Genomic DNA, 19,680 nt, shown 5'->3' with positions numbered 1-19,680 from the left:
CTCCACATTTTTAGCTTTATATCGAGTATCAACTAACAGTCTTCCCTTTTTCAGGTGCTGCTAACCTGAGTATAAATACTCAGAGAAGCAACAGGACACAAATGCAATTGGAGCAGGGCTAATTTCATTTTATGATAACAGAAAGACCACCAGTAGCGATTCAGTGTAATTTTACACCAAAGAGAGCCACTAGCCACTCCTTTCCTCTCTCCCAAGCGAGGCTACAATATCAAAGTCACGTACCTTACAATTTCAATGTTTTGTGCCAACTCTTACCAATAAAAAAAAAAAGTCTCCAATATCACTTACATATCGTTTCCTGAATTTTCATCTCCTTAGGGTCAAATTTTCAAGCCTGAGTCTGCATTTGCTACAACGCCTTTACACACACACCTTCCCTCCTCCTGCCCCCCTTTTAGCTTTGCTGCAAAAACTTGGGAATGTCTCCTAAGGTTGCATTCGGAATAGCACTTAAATGCACGTTATGTTGCTTTAAATAGTAACATAAGTGGAGTAACTTTAGAGTGTTTCATATATAGACATTGAAAGTAGATTTCCAGGGAAGCTTAGCTTTCATTAGGGCACCTAAATGTAACGGGCTCATTTTCAAAATCCCACAGAGTGCAATAGCTCCTATTCTGTTTAGCAGAACTATGATTTTGCAGATCTGAACATCCGAGGTTTCTGAAGCTTTCAGGTTTGCGTGTCTGTGTGGTCCCACAGGCCTATGCAAGAGCTTAAATTGAAGAATGTGCAATTATTAATTTTTAAAGCAAAAGGATAAATGCCTGACACTGCTTCTACTGTGTGTGTTATTAAAAAAAAAAAAAAGACGACGACTTGGTGGATTATGCAAGGATATGCTAGCCCCAGCCTCTGCTGAACTACTCTGTGCTCTCCAGCAAAGGAAAAGACAATAGTTTCACTATGACAGACCACTCAATGCACAAGAGAGAAAAAAAAAATTGAGAGTTAATGAGGCACTGCTGAATAATACCTTCACAGAAGCAGAGAGAAACCAGGTAGATGTCATCTGCAAGGTAAATTAAAATTATACATCTCTGAGGATTATCAGTGAAATTTGAGATCTGGAAGGGAATTTGCTTTTGATATTGGAAGGGATAAATACTCCACGTAAATCCTTTTATGTGGGCCTGTAGAGCGGAACAGAGAAATTAAAGATAAATGAGATTAAGGCGTTTTTTAAAACTACATTAGACATATTTAAGTTACCCATGGAGGGAAAAAGACTTTGGAGGAGGAGATTAGTTTAGACCCTCAGCAGTACATTCATCTGGGAAATCATTTGGAACAAATCTTTTCTAATCGGAATCGGTCGCTACCCTGGCTCCCAAAAGGCAGACAGCCCCCTCAGCCCCCTTCAGGAACAACCTGCCATAACTGCACAGTCTTTTCTGAAGCTAGACAGCATCTAAAAAATGCACTGGCCTTGCAGCTCGTTGCAGCTGTGAGCTAGGAATCGCTGGCTCTGCAGCTGAGGCCTTCCTCCTGCAGTGCCATGAGAGCTGGTCAGGCAGCTGGCAAGGACATGAGCCCATTGAGCAAGTCAACATTTCTGCACAGTCTGGCAACTGGCAAATTTTGGATGAGGTTTAGGAAAGGAAACTCATAGGGATAAGTTATTTTATTTTTATTTTATTTTATTTTATTTTATTTTTTCAAAAGGATGCCCTGGGGAGGCCCCCTTTGCCTTAGCTTCCCACAAATCCTGCCATTTAATTCCTCTTGGAAACGGAGACAGAAGCTAACCAAAATCAAATGCTGTGCAGTCTGTGTTTCTGTCTCCCTTGCCAGAGTTTGAGGTATATACAACTATTATGGTTTTATACAGGCCTATATTGTTATTAAAAGTTGACTGGAAATGTTGTTAGCAAGGAAAGTGGAGGAAATGAGTAAAAAAGTAATACATTCAGATCCATTTGGCTCTCTTCCTGGGAGCCCTTTTAATATAAAGGAACGCAACAAAGCTGTATTTTTAGATCTGGAAAGATGCGTTTTACTATTTCGCACACTAAAGGGATTTACCTTAATACACTCAAAATTTCCCCCTCCCTCCTCCTCCCTGATGTGCTAGAAGAAATGAACTTCAATCCTAAACTTAACCACTGGATACAGATATTCCCTTTTCCCTATTGGCCAGAATAAAAACCAATAAATGTATTTCATTTCTTTTGTGGATTTATAATAGCACCTGGCAAGGATGGTCTTAATCTCCTTACTCTGCTTGCACCAATGAAAGAAACCTTTGCAGTATTTATTGTGAGAGATATGAAAGGATAACAGGAATAAAATCTGGAAATATAAATATTATCTTCATGAAGATCTGTTATAAAATATATGAAATCCATATCAGCCTCTCTGGAGGGTGCTCGGCATAATAGCGCAATTTAGACAATAGGTTGTTAAAGATGGGAAGAAATACATTCCTCTTAATGACACAGAATTGTTCAGAAACAATTGTGAGCTATGGGGTCATGTTTAGATGGCAAATTGGTGGCAAATACCTAGAGGTACACCTGTCAGGAGTAGACAAGAAATATTGGTTAGTACAAAGGACCTAAAGTCAGTGGTTTCTTCCTGTATGTACAGCGGACAAGCATGATTGCAGGGGCCAGACTGCTATGTTTTCTAGCCATCTTTATTAATTAACCCTACACAGATATATGTCAAAAATTAGAAAGATGTTCCATTATTTGGATACGGAATCATCAGCCACTTAGGTGGGGGAAATCATGGATTATTAATATATTGAGGAATTCACCAGAATTTCATTATTCTTTCTGCCCAGCATGGTTACAATTTCCATTATTAGCTGAGATACTCTCAATTACTCACTATGCTGGAAATGGGTGTGACAAAGATGGATTTCTTGAAAAAGATGAACACCTTCAGAAAGCCTTGGGTTACTAGAAACCTGGCACAAAGTTTGCTATGTTGAAATAAAGCTTCCCAGTGCCTTTAAAGACTTTTTGATTCAGATGCAAAGGCATTCAGACAACAGATTTAAATATTTTTAAGCAAATTTTAGTTGAAGTGGCTAAACCCAGAGCAACGGTCTACACTTTCTCACCAGAAGTCGGACAAGACTGGAGAGGAATAACAGTGCTCTGAAGTCACGCTAGTAATTAAGTTACTCCCTTAAATTCATAATCTTCATAAAATGAGATAAATCACACTATTCATCACAGTTTTCCATCTTTAGTTTCCATAACAGAAACCAATCATAGAGGCCTTAAGGAGAACTGACAGAGGTCTACCTCAAGGAGAACATCCAACATGAGAAACACGCAGCATATCTATGGTAAAGTCTTTGACTTATTTGAAGTCTAGGTCTCTGCAATGCAAAATTTGTGAGCATGAGATGACGGTAGGGATACAGATACGAATGTACTATCTGTTCCTCTACCACAGGAAACTTTTCAGATTATCCAAAGAAAGGAAGAAACCTTCTCACAAGTGTATTTGCTAAAAACTTTAATGAACATTAAACTACTGTCATGCTTAGCATGCTCCCCGACATTCCCCTCAATATGTTTGTGAATTTTACTCTTGCAAACTTGTCACTGGTTTCCATTTCACTTTACACCTACTTAAGAATTAATTGGAAAGGAAAAAAATAATTTCTTCTTAATTATATCTGTCACCAGAATACTCAAGCTTTTACAGGAAAAGAATTGCACCACTCCTGCTGTTTCCCTCACATACGTTCAATGTTTCCTAAAAGATCCTCAGGATTTTCCAAAGAAATGGAAAAAGAAGTTCTGAATTTCCCTCAAAAAAAGTAAGCAAACATAAAGCCATTTTTCTTAAGTCTTTGTATTTGGGCTGCGGGTGTTAAATTTGTGCCACGTGTAGCCCAACACGTTGTGCCATTCAGACACCTGTCGGCAGATCATGCTCTTGGCTGCCGCTCTCATAGTTCATCATGTAACTGGTCAGTTCAGCCTTCAGTTAAAAAAGCCATTTTGTAATGCTGCAAAAAAAAAATATTTTTCTTTGGACTGAAACACAAAAAGTCTGGAAGTAATGAAAGTCTTACAATAGGACTGACAAAGAAGAATGTGGAGGGGTGTACATCCTCCTTGTGGTCAAATTAAACGCTCCCCTGCTATCTCCTGTAATATTTTGATCTTCACTGTGCTTGAGTGTGAGACCTTCAACAACTATGAAGCTTGTAGGTGTCCAGCTCAAATGTCAGACTTCATTTTAAGGCTTACTTCACTTCCATGATTACTTAGGAGTGCAGTTTGAAAACAGGATGATCAGAGAAGTAACTCTCAAAGATTCACATGACTAAACGTGTACTTACTGCAGCGACTCTTCCGTAACAATCTGTTCAGCTGGTAAGCTACAAAGCCATTTTTCTAAGTGATGTTAATACATGTCCATCAGATTTTGTCCCTACTAACTTTGACAGCAAATGTGGAATAAAACACCCCATGATTAGCTGACAAGTTCATGGATGCCCAAGCTATAACCTTGTCCAACCTTCTTCCCCTGCCACATTTCAGATCTAATCCAGTTCAGCTCAGCAGAAACATTATGATGTCTTTTCCAATAAATAAGCGTGCACAATTCAAAGACATCAGCGAACACACCCTGTCGGGCATGCAGATATGATTTTCAGAACCAATGTGCGCTGTAAAGACCGACACATTAGGTAATGGAGGCATTTCAATATGCTAAGCCTGGGTGGTGAGCCAGTTCAGGGGCTGACCTGCCGAACACTCAAGAAAAAAAAAGAGAAAAAAGATGACTTTTCACAGAAACACCCATGTTGGCACAAGTTGGGGAAGAAATGTCCCACAATCTAGAGGAAAGGACAGAGATGACAAGAGCCAGCAGGAGCTGGTTTTTCACAGGAACATGCTGGAAATAATGGATGGAGCACGTTGTGGTGGCCTTCATGATACAGAATTGGCTAACATTTGTCTAACTTCTCCTCACGAGAAAATCCACAGTACTCCTGCTGACAGCAGGCCTTTAAACAAGTATGCATTACAGGCATAAACACTTTAAATCACCTTGTTCTTTAATTTTACTCAAATTCAACTCATATTTAAAGATGAAGCACGTTTTCGTACATCTCATTGATTTCACCATTTCTCACAAAAAAAAAAAGATCTTTTTTTTTTTCATCTCAGGCTACTTTCAAATTTTCAAACACATTTATTTTCCCCATCTGTCAGCATGTAGTTTTCCTCCCATTCCTGAAAACCTTGCCTACACCTATGCAGATAGTTCAGCCTCCATGCTAAGAGACTTCAGGTTCGCAAAGCCCCGCAATATCAAGTTATTTTAATTAAGGGTGCTTTCCAAGCAGCTATTGTGTATGTGCACTCTCCCCACCAGTAAACAGTGAAAGAAGACTGATAGGGGAAGTAACAGGTCCTTTGTTTCTGCCTCCTTGGACAAAGGACCGACAAGCAAAGCTGAGAATTTCAGTGAATACAAAAGAGGGTTTTTGGCTGCAGTGCCTGTGAAATTGTATGCCTTGGAAGAAAGGCAATTTGTCAGCAGGATACAAAGTAAAGAGTCTTTGCTCAGAAATAATCATAATGGGTACTTAGTTATTTTTTTATTATTATTATTGTTCCTAGCCCACACGCACAAATCATTTATTTAACTAAAACAAAGGATGCCCAGCTTTAGAGGGGGAATTCACTCTTTACTGACCAAAGTGTCAATAGCCTTGTTTAATCCCTTGGCATTTTCTCCATTTTCTCTGGGGGAAAGTTCTCTTGGGGAGAAAAAGGAAAAAAAAAATAGAGCAAAAGAAAACTGGAGAAGCCACAAGCCCATTTGTTTACCAAAACATGGCATTGCTCTTGGTGGGCACAGGCTGCTTCTCAACCAATAGGGAAGGTGTCAAGAAAACACACAAAGGGAAAATGTGGAGGCCTCATAAGAGTCTTACAGCACTCCAGAAATAATTAAGAACCATGTTCTTGGAAAAAGTGGTCTCATTAAATTGTTTTCAGATTGTAATTTGCTCCCCCTTCTTTCCCTTTCCACCAGCAATCTTGGAGCGATGAAAATATCAGTTTGCTTTCTAGTGCTTGTATTCTCTTAAAAATGTCATTATTCAATTATCTGTCTATTCACTGGCCCGAAGGTCCAGCGGAGCAGATATTGTGAGCCTTCATTTAATGTTTTTAAATGCACTTCAGTCCACTTGTGATACAATAAAACTTTATTGAATTCTGTTCCCACATCACACTTACCATCCCTCACTTTTATTGATATGTGAGCCTATCTACTCTTCTGTCAGCAATAAAAGGAATATTTCTAGCAAAGAAATGACCTTTCCTTCTGTCAATATAGCAATTGGGAAATGTGATTTCAGTTTCCATGTTTAAAAATAATAATAACAACAACAACAACAAAAAGGCTTAAGAAAAGATAAACATTGCTCCACCACTGTTTTCCTTCCCTTTATTAGCATTAAAAGACTAGGAAAATGTCTGTACGCACCAAAGGTATCTGATCCCTCTCTAACATTTATTACCTAGAGGAATGGAAAGGGAGGACAATTTATCCTTCCTCAGAAGTCACATTTTTCCCTTGCAGGAAATAGTCCTTGGAATAGATCTTTCCGATATTAAAACCTGGTAGTAGACTTGTCGCCCGGACGAGCTGCAAGTTATCACAGTGTGATATGATAGGTGAGTTGCTGCCAAGCCCAGGGCATGAATCTCATTCCCTCCTGCTCCTGCAGTCCTTTCTATCAATGCAGCAACACGCTTGGTCCTGTGGAGCTCCCACCCTTTTTTTCCACTTTGCCCTGCTCTATACCTCAATATTTCTAAGCCTCCTGCAGGTTTTCACATTCTTTAATAAAACAGCTGGGTTTTGAAGGACAACAGCACACAAGATTTTTTTGTTACCTCCAAAACCTAGAACCTAGGGGACTTCAGAGCTCAGGAAAAACTGAAGGTAAATTTGACCTAGCTATCCCCTTTCCAACAACATGATGGATCCATGAGAGCCTGAATAGTTGTCTGAAGGGGAAAATGAACAGATAAAACACTCCAAAATACCTCTGCACTTCAAACTCACACCTTTTTCCAAGCTGAAATGGAATCCAAATGTAGGCAGTCCCCAGGTTTCAGCTGAAGCCAGTGGGAAACGCTTGCTCACAGATTGGAAAATCTGCCCGTGCTCTGACTTCAGGTGTGACCCACCAAGTGCAACACTATGGCCACAGCCCACCAAACATGTGTGCTCCGGGGACTGAGGGAAAGGAAGTTCATCAGCCTGGAGTATGCCCTTCTTTCTCTTTATCCGTCTCAGAAATACAAGCAAGACTACAGAGACACACAGGGCTTGAACTGCAAAGTGCATATACAGGCTATATTTGCATAGGCAAAACCAATACATCGGTTTGGATTTATCAGATTATAAATAGAAAATGTGGCTGCTAACGATGACAGCTAGCTCAGCAGCTCTTCTACCACCATTAGTCCTGGAGACTCTTGCTTGTCACCAGTCTCGTGTACGGATGGCAGTGGATAAACTGCTCATCTGCTTTCTGCACTGGCTCACAAGTAAAATGGGAAGTCCCTTAGCACATTACAAAGATGAAATAAGGAAAATTATACTCCTAGACATACAGTCACTACGAGAACAGGAGAATAAAAGTGCCATAAACAGATACATGCTGGAAGTGTTTCTGTAGTATCCACTAAGAGTGTTACACCCAGCTTCACAAAACCACTTCCAACACGGCTGTTTCCATTACCTGTTTAACACTGCCCAGAAAAGAAAGAAGGGGAGACGGATGTGCTAAGAAATAACAATAGAATACGGGATCACAGGGATCCTTGCAACACGGGGTTTCTCATACATACACACAGCAAAATGTAGCTTAAAATGCAGTCTCAGACATATCTCTGCAGTGTGCCACGTCTCCACAACAATGGCAAACTGCAGGTCTACAATAGCACATATTTAATAGAAAACCATGGAAAAGCTCTCTTGGTCTGTAACCATTAAAATAAAATTCAGCTAATCCATGTAAGAAACATGGATTGAAAAAAAAAACAGTATTTCAGAAGAAAAGGAAGGGTATTTCAAAGAGACATCAGAGAAAAAAACAGTATACACCAAGGTCTGGTTTAAGACAAGATTAATTTGGTGACTGTTTCTGAGATCAGAAAAATATGGTAACTGATGCCAGTGAAGCCTATCAAATTAGGTCATCTTTTTACTTGCTGCAATCACCTGCTGCTTTTCACCTGATTGTTATTATCAGAGAAAAAAAAAAACAGCACAAAAACAACACACACGGCTTCTTGTAATGACTCCCCATTTATGTACATAGCATCTGCCATCACATAAACTTACTGCAGGGTCAGGAAAATGAGGAGAGGATAGGACTACCTCTATAGTCATCTGTTTTCCCCACATTGAGAGTAAGTGCAGCCTCATGAAATGCTCCTTGTCAGGGGTAACCCTAGCAAGCACACAGGAGTGCTACAGGGAGGGTAATATAAAGGGTGTTTTAAAATATATGAGCTACTGAAGTTAGAAGAGGAGGTTTTCCCCTCCTGAGAGGAAAGGGGGATATTTTCTTCTTGAAAATGTTCCACGTTATTGGAAAAAACTAAAGTGAAAAACTAAATTAAAATAAAATAAAAAAATCACAAGAGAAGCGGGCAACCCAACCGAGAGTTTTAAGTTCCGTAATTTTTCTCCAAGGGAGTGTATACACTAGCACTTTATTGAGTGTAAGTGTCTAAGGTCAGTCCTAACATCTGTTAAAGACGACTCCTAAACGCTGCTCTGCTGAGACCCACACGAGCTCCCCTCTGCCACCAAGTCAGTGCTTGGCTAAACTGTACCTCGCTGTCTACAAGCAACCATTTGAAACCTTAGGGAGTAAACCATCCTACCCGACAAAGCAAGCTGAAATTGCACACAAATATACGTGCCTGCTGAAATATTAATTCCTTTGTTACGCAACTGCTGTGTTTCTTTAGGAGATGGCCATCTGGTAGATGCTGCTGTTCACCAAGGGCTTGGTGCACGAAACTGCGGAGCAAATGCCAGTGGCTGAGGAAGGATTTCCCTGGCATCGCCCTAGCAGCACTGAAGAGACCATACAGCCTGCTCCTCTCCTGCAGCCAAGCATCCAGAACTGTAGCTGGGGTCAGGCAGCAGTGCCAAGAAAAATGGATATGAAAGGACTTGGGCAGCAACCCAAATTGGGCTGAAGCACCTGGGCTTGGTGACAAGAACCCAGTGGGATACGGTGCTTCTGTGCAGGATCAGCTGAACCATGGCAAATGGCTGAGGCGTCACCGAGGGGGAAACAGATTTTATTCACCAGGAGTAGCTTTGGTCCAGATACACCCTTGCTGACCTCCTTCTCCTGAGCTCACCCCATTCCCCATTGCTTGTACGGTTTTTGCTTGTGGCACTAGCCATGGGGTGCTCCTGTGGCCCAAGTGAGGAACATCTGCTAAGTCACGCCAGTCATTTTCAGAGAGAAGAAGTAGAAGGCAGTAACAAAGCCAGGGAGAGACTGAGGTATGAGAAGGCCTTAGGTTTCACACTTCATCGCAGCAGATGAGAGTGCACGGTTTGCATGAATGCAGGCTTGTGAGACAACTTCCATGGTACTACACTCATGAGGATTTGACCCCAAATTTCTTAGTCAATGAAAGGACGCAGAACAATAAACCTGGGAGAAGGCATCCTATGTACAACATGCTTGTCCCCCGTTGCTTCCCATAACTCTACTCACATAGGCAGTATATTTGATTCATAAGCAAACAGAGCAAACAGCCACCAAAGTCACTAACTTAATTGCAAAGGTAGCACAGCTTGTTTTTGTTGTTGTTTTCCTCACATCATTCAGGTCATTAAAACACATTCAGTCCCTACTGTACATTTGGTACTGAGCAACCTCTCACAAGAGTTATTTTAAATCTTGTACATAAGGCCGATTAACACCTCGGGGCATAATATTCACATATTACCTTTCTCACAAGGCACCACTATTCCTCTTTGTTTTATATACAACAAAGGCTACAGAGGGGTACTAGGTAATGACTATTGCTTTACCAGCCCAGTCTCAGGAGGGAACAGCATACCTCATGCAAATCACAAATCATAAGGAAATACAACCTGCTATGATAAGTAGAAACCTATCCCCCCTCACCCTCCCTACGCACAGCGTTGTTTGTACAATGAAAGACCTCATTTAGAGTGGAATACCTTCAAACCAGTCATTTGCTAGGGCAGACCTTAAGCCCTTAATGTCACGCTTCCCATGGGTTTAATAGCTCACCCCATAAAAAATATTCCATCACCGTATTTAGAAGCTGCACATTTTTGTGTAGAAAAATCAAATACAGACCCGCTGAGCCCCCCCCCCTTCACCCGAAGGCAGAGAGACACAGAGTCCCTTAGCGAAGAGAGATCCTTCTGCTCAGAGATGAGGTCTCAGCTGTAGCCCTCACTTTGTGGTTTCCGACTGTCTCACAACAAACGAAACCCTCTGCAACCTTTCCATGTCACAGTGGCAGGCAGGCGGTCACCACACGAGGAACTGCGAGGTTATCGCTTCCCCTCCAGACAGCCTGCCTGGCATCTCTCAGCCATGTCTGCCCTCCTGCAGCCCATGCTTGAGGCGACGGTGCAGTGCCTGTTTGCAACAACGATGCTCTTAGTCCTCCAGCTGAATCTTAAGTTTCGTCAAATTGAAGTCTCCTGATACTCTCTCAACACAACTCTGTGGCTTAAAAGCACCCGTTCCTGAGCCTGTCTTCTTATTTTGAGAGGTATACTATGAGCTTTGGGTTTTGGCCTTCACAAACAGAAAACCTAGAAATAGCGCTGTTATTCACTGCTCAGCTCTTTACAACTGCTAATAAAAAGTACACTCCTGGTATTACCGGTCTTACTTCTTTTTGAGGTATGCCATTTCTGACAGCATGACCATAAGTGCATCTAACAGATTTGCTTTCCACAGAAAGCAAATTCTGAGGTACACTTAACTTTTTGCAACTCTGACATTTCCCATTCAGCCCATCTTGCTGTAATCCCAGATGACTGTCTTTCCGCCCTCAAAAATTCAGGCTAAATGGCAAGTATGCAATTTACCTTCATAATTTTTGAAGCTTACAAATTAGTAGTTTCTACCATCAAACATCACATTTCCCAAAACATAAGCTTTCTATCTCCTTGCTGTTACAATACTGTATTTAAGGCACTTATCAAATGTCACCAATTAAAAGGACACTAAAAGGAAGTGCACTGCTATTCAATGACAAGCATAAAATTCTGGAAAGAGAAGCTATAAGCTAGCAATAATGTTTTATTCCTACGGTATGCATTCACTAATGGAGCTTTACAAATGTTTTCCAAAAAGGTGACACATAACTGTAACACTGCATAACAAGGCAAACATGGGGTACTATTAGGATATTTTTAACCTAAGCACAAACCTTGCACAGAGGACAGTTTTTCATATCTTATCACCTCAGTCTCATATGATGCACATAGTTTGTCATTGAGTGTTTATTTGTCCTCAGGCAAGAAGAGACAAGCTCAAGGCTGGCCCATTCTCCACAATAAATCAGTTCTTCATTAAAGAAACAAATGCAAATATATCAAGATACATACTGTAAGGGACACATTCGTATTGAACTTCTAGGTATTTATATGTCCCAGGGCAAGGGTCTGGAAACACATCAGGGCCAGCCACAACTGCACATTGGGTCCGATTACTGCATCTGCAAAGCAAAAGAAGAGAGTCAGAAAATAGCCTGGGCAGAAGGACAGGTCTGGCACATCTTCTGGCACAGCACCAGCAGGAGTGAAGATGCAGAAACTGGAACTTCAGCATCAGCTCGGGAAGCTCCCCAAGAGAGCATACAAGGCTGATGGCAAACACTGACGTATGTCCACATCAGCTTATCACCGCTCTTTAGGCAGCCATTTTCTTGCATGCTGTCTAAATTCCAGCTAAATCATACCCATAAGATAATGCTTTGCCTGTACACATAATAAAGAGGCATTTTTTTTCAAAAGGGGAGATGAACAGCGGCAAAACCCCTTCCCCTCCAAGCAGTTCTTACAGCACCAAGAGGCATTTTTTTCAGAACAAATTGAGAGGAAGATTTATAAATAATGAATATGGGTGTGTGGCCCTCTAGTTCTTGAAATTAGCCTTAAATATCAGCGTTACAACTAAATGAAATGTAAAAACTAAAGCAACAACATTTGTGGCAAAAATAATCATTGTATATTTTATGGCAGGCATAATAAATAGATTTTACGAAATATTTATAAAATGTTTCCACAAAAACAGTCATCTTGAATGATGTTGTTTAATGCAAAGCAAATAATGGAAACAGTAACACTGAGAGGAAAAAGAACTATTCACCAAATATACTATCTAGATATCTCTGCAGAGAGATCTGAACAGATTGGAGAGCTGGGCGATCACCAACCGCATGAAGTTTAACAAGAACAAGTGCCGGGTCCTGCACCTGGGACGGGGCAACCCTGGCTACACGTACAGACTGGGTGACGAGACGCTGGAGAGCAGCCCCGCAGAGAGGGATCTGGGGGCTGTGGTTGACAGCAAGCTGAACATGAGCCAGCAGTGTGCCCTGGCAGCCAGGAGGGCCAACCGTACCCTGGGGTGCACCAAGCACGGCATTGCTAGTTGGTCGAGGGAAGGGATTGTCCTGCTCTGCTCTGCGCTGGTGCGGCCTCACCTCGAGCACTGTGTGCAGTTCTGGGCACCACAGTACAAAAAGGACGTGAAAGTGTTGGAGAGTGTCCAGAGGAGGGCTACAAAGATGGTGAAGGGCCAAGAGGGGAAGACATATGAGAAGCAGCTGAGGTCACTTGGCCTGTTCAGCCTGGAAAGAGGAGGCTGAGGGGAGACCTCATGGCGGCCTACAGCTTCCTCACGAGGGGCAGTGGAGGGGCAGGCGCCGATCTGTTCTCTGTAGTGACCAGTGACAGGACCCGAGGGAATGGTGTCAGGCTGTGACAGGGGAGGTTCAGGCTGGATATCAGGAAGAGGTTCTTCACTGAGAGGGCTGTCGCGCACTGGAACAGGCTCCCCAGGGATGTAGTCACGGCACCAAGCCTGTCGGAGTTTAAGAAGCATCTGGACTGTGCCCTTAGTCATAGGTCTGAATTTGTGTGTAGATCTGTGTGGAGCCAGGAGTTGGACTTGATGATCCCTGTGGGTCCCTTCCATCTCAGAATATTCTATGATTCTATGATTAAATTGGTTCCACAACATAAAAATTAAACCTTTTACTTAAGAAAAAAATAAAAAGACTCACTGAAAGTCTCCTCACAAGTACAGTAACCTCACCACATTTGTTTGAAAAAAATATATTTGAGGATCTTGTTATGCTGTAGGCAAGCTGTTTTGAAGATGCCTGGGTGGACATGAATTACATTTAGGAAGACACTTGTAGATATACAGGGGTCTATCTAAGATGCGCTAGATTGAAAACTAAATGTTCTTAGGATGCACTGGACAGCAGGTTGTTCCAAACCAGCCCCGCTTGTGGGAAAGGAAACGTGTGAGCCTGGGGCTCTTTCTTCTGCAGAGCTGCATGGCGGTGCACAGAGAGCAGCAGCAGATCCCTCAAAAGGGTGACGCAGACAGCTGCTCCTCGGAAGAAGCAGAAGTCTACAGGTCTCGTGAACCCCTGTTGGCTGGGACCAATGACACCAAAGAAGAGAGGAAAGTGGTTTTACTGGTTGTTGTTTATTATTATTATTGTTCTTGTTGTTTTTCGTGTTCCGGCTTCATCTTCAAGCACCTGTTGGGCAGCCTTCCCGTCCTCAGACCGAGACACCCCTTGGGGCTGGGGGCACAAGAGATGGCACCTCCTCATGCTCCAAGGGCAGGGGCAGGTGCTGGGGACGGCAAGGAAGGGCTGGCACACCACTCGAACACCAGCAAGGCTTTGATCGACTGCTGGCAGACCTAGCGCAGGCCGGCCGTGCCACCCTTTCCCACAGGTGGGATATCTGCATGCTTCGCCCCATCCCAGCTCCTGTCAAGCACGGGGGGCTGCACCTCTTGCAGGGAGCCACGTCTGTGAGAGGTTGGGGGTAATGGAAGACCCCCAACCCTCCCAAAACATTGTTGTCACCCTCTGGTGACACAGGGACCCCAGGAATGAGATGAGGAGGGGGCTGCAGGCCAGGGCACAAGAGGGGAGGCAGAGGGCGGTCCCTGTGCCCAAGGGGCAGCCTGTCTCTCTGGCAAGCAAAATGTCCCAAGAGAGCCACCCCCAGGAAAGGGGCCCTCAGCCCCCCTGACCCTCCTCCTCCTTCCACACGAGGGCCTCTTTCAGGCCACACAAGCCCCCTCCCAACACGGCCATGTTGGGCCTGGGGTGTGGCGCGCCATCACAGCGGCCATCACAGAGGCCTCCTGATGTCACAGTGGCATCTGCTCCCCCCCTTTGTCCTGGGGCCTATAAAAGCCCCTGTGCCTGGCCCCCCCCTCACTGATCTCCCAGGCCCTCTGGCGACAACCAGCGACTGTTGGTATGAAGAGGTCCTGGGCTGACGGTTGCCCGCTGGTTTGTGGGAGCAAGTGGTTCGCCGAACCAGAAAAGAAGTGGAGGCGGAGGAGCGCTGGCCGAGAAGGAGCAGCCGCGGCGGATGGTGTGGAGCCCATGGAGGTGGATCCACCTGCGGAGGAAGAGCTGATGGAGGTGGATCCACCTCCATCCTATCTGACATGGCACAGCGTCATCGTGCCAGGGCTCCCACCAGCGAGACCATACCACCGTCTTCGCAGAAGCGCCCGGACTGCTCCATATTCCCGGCCCTGCCTCCGCCTCCACAAATAGGGGGGAGAGGCCATCCAGTTACCATCATGCAGGCTTGCCTGTAGGATGGCCTCTTCCCCCCCCCCCTCCCCGTCCCTTCCCCCATCCCCACCTCTCCTGTAGAGGTATCATCTCTTCTGCACGGAGTCCCAAGCAGTGGGCAAGAGCGCACTCGGCTTCCTCTGGGCTGCTGCACCGGGGCGACAGGAGAACCCTTCCGAAGGCCACGCTGGGCATGGGGTGTCTCGGCCTGAGGACGAGAAGGCTGCCCAAGGGGTGCCTGAAGACGAAGCCGCGCCCTGCAAGGCGGTGCACAGAGAAGAGCAGCAGATCCCTCAAAAGAGTGACACAGACAGCTGCTCCTCTGAAGAAGCAGAAGTCTTCAGGTCTGCCTGGAAGAAGTGCAGGAGTGCAGCATAAAGGCCCTTCAAGATGCTTGGTTACCAGTTCTTCCCAAGACGGGGCAACAAACTGATAGAATAATCATAAGAAAAATAATAAATAAATAAATACATTACAACAAGAACAACAACAATAAACAATAACTATTAAAACCACTTTCCTCTCTTCTTTGGTGTCATTTGTCCCAGCCAAAAGGGGTTCACGGGGGTAGGTCCTGTTAAACAAATTTGATTTCCTTTTATGATAAGATCACCCATCTAGCCGATCAAGGGAAACCAGCTGATGTGATCTTTTTGGATTTCAGTAAAGCTTTTGACACAGTTTCCCATAGAATCCTACTGGACCAAATGTCCAGCATCCAGCTGGACAAAAACATCGTACAATGGGTGTATAACTGGCTGACGGGTAGGGCTCAAAGGGTTATGGTAAATGGGGCCGCATCAGGCTAGCAGCTGGTCACCAGTGGAGCCCCAAGGCTCCATTTTAGGGCCAACTCTCTTTAACGTTTTTATAAATGATTTGGATGTAGGGCTAGAAGGAGTTCTGAGCAAATGTGCAGATGATACAAAACTGGGAGGAGTTGTTGACTCTGTTGAGGGTGGAAAGGCCTTGCAGAGAGATCTGGACAGATTGGAGAGCTGGGCGATCACCAACCGCATGAAGTTTAACAAGAGCAAGTGCCGGGTCCTGCACCTGGGACGGGGCAACCCTGGCTACACGTACAGACTGGGCGACGAGACGCTGGAGAGCAGCCCCGCAGAGAGGGATCTGGGGGCTGTGGTTGACAGCAAGCTGAACATGAGCCAGCAGTGTGCCCTGGCAGCCAGGAGGGCCAACCGTACCCTGGGGTGCACCAAGCACAGCACTGCTAGTCGGTCGAGGGAAGGGATTGTCACGCTCTGCTCTGCGCTGGTGCGGCCTCACCTCGAGCACTGTGTGCAGTTCTGGGCACCACAGTACAAAAAGGACGTGAAACTGCTGGAGAGTGTCCAGAGGAAGGCTGCAAAGATGGTGAAGGGCCTAGAGGGGAAGACGTATGAGGAGCAACTGAGGTCACTGGGCCTGTTCAGCCTGGAAAGAGGAGGCTGAGGGGAGACCTCATGGCGGCCTACAGCTTCCTCACGAGGGGCAGTGGAGGGGCAGGCGCCGATCTGTTCTCTTTAGTGACCAGTGACAGGACCCAAGGGAATGGTGTCAAGCTGTGACAGGGGAGGTTCAGGCTGGATATCAGGAAGAGCTTCTTCACTGAGAGGGCTGTCGCGCACTGGAACAGGCTCCCCAGGGATGTAGTCATGGCACCAAGCCTGTCAGAGTTTAAGAAGCATCTGGACTGTGCCCTTAGTCATAGGTCTGAATTTGTGTGTAGACCTGTGTGGAGCCAGGAGTTGGACTCGAAGATCCCTGTGGGTCCCTTCCAACTCAGGATATTCTATGATTCTGTGAAAATAGTATTTTTTCATACATAGCCAACGCGCTTGTATTAGCTGTAAATGGCTAAGTTTTATTCAATCATTCTGCCCAGAATGGATGCATCTCCTGAGGTGGTATGCTTTCTTCTGAAGGCTAACATTATTCTCACTGAAGATCTTACTGTTCCCCTGCATGCAGAGGGAAGCGACCCTTCCCGTTGCAGAGAGTGTCTTTCAGGTGAAGAGCACACCCAGGCTGGGCCCTGAGAGATACCAACCCTGCAGCACACATGGCTCACAGTTATGGGTGATTGACTTGTGCGTGTGTGAACACCCACATTTGCTTCTGTTGTCATGGTACAAGCACTTCTGTGTACAACTTTCAAGTATTTTGTGGATGCAAACATTCAGGAAACAGCAATCCTATGGAGAAAATTCCTTTACTTTTTTTTTTTTGTTGTTTTAAACAAACAGGAGGCAGAAAGAAATACAATTAGTCTTTGATTTTTTATCGTTTTGCATGCCAGAAAGAGATCTCCTAAGGGCTAGACCACTACATTTACTTTCTCTAAGATGCTGCCTCCTCCGATGTGACATGGGACCTCTGACCCCACTGCTCTTCTGGCAGAAGCAACAACAGACAGTACAGAACACATTTAGCTCTGCAGTGGAAATGCTTTGTGTTTACCTGAGGCTATAGTTTGTCAGGCTTAATGAGGATTTTATTTGAGCCCATAAATTAAAATTGATTCATTAGTCACTGCCTTAAGCTCCATAATTTCTTTAATTTTACGGAAAGATTAATAAGAGCTGATATGCTTGCTCATCAGGCTCTTTTGCTGGATAACAGATAATCCAGAGGGCTGGGATGTTTTCATGTTTTCTTGTTGAAAGAAGACAGTTATCACAGCAAGTGACTAGTTTTATCATATACACAGAAAAATAATTTTATTAACAGAAAGGATGACTTTGTTGTCCTTACCCTCACTACTAACAGACAGGTGGCTTGGCTGGGATATCACAGGTAGTTTGGACTGTGTAAGTGGGCAGCCTTCCAGGAGAGGCACTGAACATCATCCAAAACTTCACTTTCAACAAAAATCCTTTACTGGGCTCAATGTGCCTTTCAAAAAGCAATTGCACCAGCCTAATCAATAGTTTCGCTGGCAGTAGGGACAACCCTGGGCATGTTACACAGAATATAAGAGCAATGGATCAAAGAGACATTTCAAAATCATGAGTCAGGATCCAAAATTATTAGGATTTTGAAAGGGGGGAGGAACATGGAAGGGAGCAAGAACAGACACATTTAGGGCCCATCTGCATATATTTTCTTGTTTTTCTGTCTGTAAAGAAACATTTGCTTTGAATGGCCAAGCCTTTCTCTAAAGCCATTTCTTTTTCATGCTTTCAAGGCAGCAAGAACTTGGAACCAGCATTTTGAATGCAAAAACCAGAAGCAAAAACACGCAACCTAGAAAGCTCCAGGTTCATAACCAATGTTTGAAAATCTGGGTTATAAGCCCAACTGCTTCGGGCTGCTAACACCAGCTTTAATATCCCCCGAGGTGTGCTGTGTTCTGGAATATCACCACAATATAAGAGGTGAATGGGGAACACAGGGTGCTAGGATGGGCTTTTTCCCCTAACTCTACCAAGTGCTGCAGCCTCCCTATACATTAGCAGTTCCCTACATAGAGGATGGCAAAACATGTGCCTACCAAGCACAGAAACTTCAGAAGAAGATGAGATCAAATTGTCAGTGTGTCAGTGCCACCTGGGGAAAAACAACTGAAAACAAAATGAAAAACTCCCAAACAAAATCTGAAATACTAAGTGGTATCAGTACCCCACATAACTTTCAAAGAAGGGCTCATAAAAACGATAAATAAAATCTTTCCCACACACATTTCGGCACATTTCATACTGGCAGCAAAACTGTGCCCTGTACTTGGCATTTTGAGTTTCTTTTTAAGACCCTGAGATGAAACCTGCAGGTTTTCACTCCAGCATGCTTAAGGAAGAAGGCAATTTGGTCTAAGAATGTTAGAAAAAACTAATACCCATTCAACCAACTATTACTGTCAGACATCAGCCTACAAAATTTTTAAGGGAAGGAAGGGGTAAGAAACACTCATCGGTAAAACTTTGGTTGCCGTGGTTTTGCTCATACTTTTTTCCACTTTTATAACAGCTTCTTGGTCTCTTTGGTTTTGTCATTTTTCATTCCAGACAGATTAAAGGCCCAGATGACGCTAAGTGACACACAAGAGGTGACTTAGAAAAGGAGATGCATAAAAGAAGATGCATCTGAAGCCTTGAAAAGGGAGGGAAAAACATATAATTGTACCTTATTCTTTTTCCAGCAAACCAGCCCACGAGCAACACTAGGTTTTCTTTCTAAATCATGGTATTTTATACTGATTTCTTGTGATTTCTTGGCACTAATGGCAAAGCAGGCTCCTTTTATTTGCTGAGATGAATTAGGGCAATTGCAGCCAGGGAAAAGATAACTCAGGGATATGCCACCTTTCACCTCTACCTTCGAATTCTGCCCAAGTCAGTAATTGCAAAAAGTCATTACCATGGCAAGAGCCCTTGGTGGCCTACTGCCTGCTAAGCGTCTAATGAGTTGGGCCCCATCCAGTTTCTGGTGGGGATATGTCTCTGCTGCAAAGAGGGCTGCCCTAAATGGCACCCTGTGCGTGTTTTTGTGGAGACCACTGAAGCTAGCCAGCTGTGGAAAGGGGTCAGCATCCCCCTGCATTACACTACAAAAAAGCAGCTCCACATCTTGCTTGATCCCCCTCCAACAGGGCAGGATCTGTTTGCATCACTGGCTCTAGGATAACAATATTCCAGGAAATCACAGTCACCCTTTTCCACATCCATCTATGCCTCTTACCACTGCCTTTTCACAAGCACCTCTTATTTCCAGTGCTGATCCATCGGCTCCTTCAAACAAATCTACTTCTTTGCAAAGGTACAGGTGCCTAACAAGAGAACTGAAAATGAAGCATAAC

At 44.1% G+C, this 19,680-nt stretch overlaps 1 protein-coding gene across 28 annotated transcripts in view; it reads right to left on the bottom strand.

Moving 5' to 3' along the window:
• Positions 1-19,680, bottom strand: part of ADGRL3 (adhesion G protein-coupled receptor L3) — a 536,452-nt gene that overhangs the window by 211,416 nt on the left and 305,356 nt on the right. For all 28 annotated transcript variants that reach the window (XM_083833098.1, XM_083833095.1, XM_083833096.1 and 25 more), the window contains one exon: positions 11,653-11,762. In XM_083833098.1, coding sequence (XP_083689224.1) covers positions 11,653-11,762 — 110 coding nt within the window. The remainder of the gene's footprint in view (positions 1-11,652; positions 11,763-19,680) is intronic.

Source organism: Anser anser (assembly GCF_964211835.1).
Source record: "Anser anser genome assembly, chromosome: 4".
Classification (NCBI taxonomy): domain Eukaryota; kingdom Metazoa; phylum Chordata; class Aves; order Anseriformes; family Anatidae; genus Anser; species Anser anser.
The sequence above is the reverse complement of the archived record's forward strand: the minus strand, read 5'-3'. Positions and strand labels throughout refer to the sequence as shown.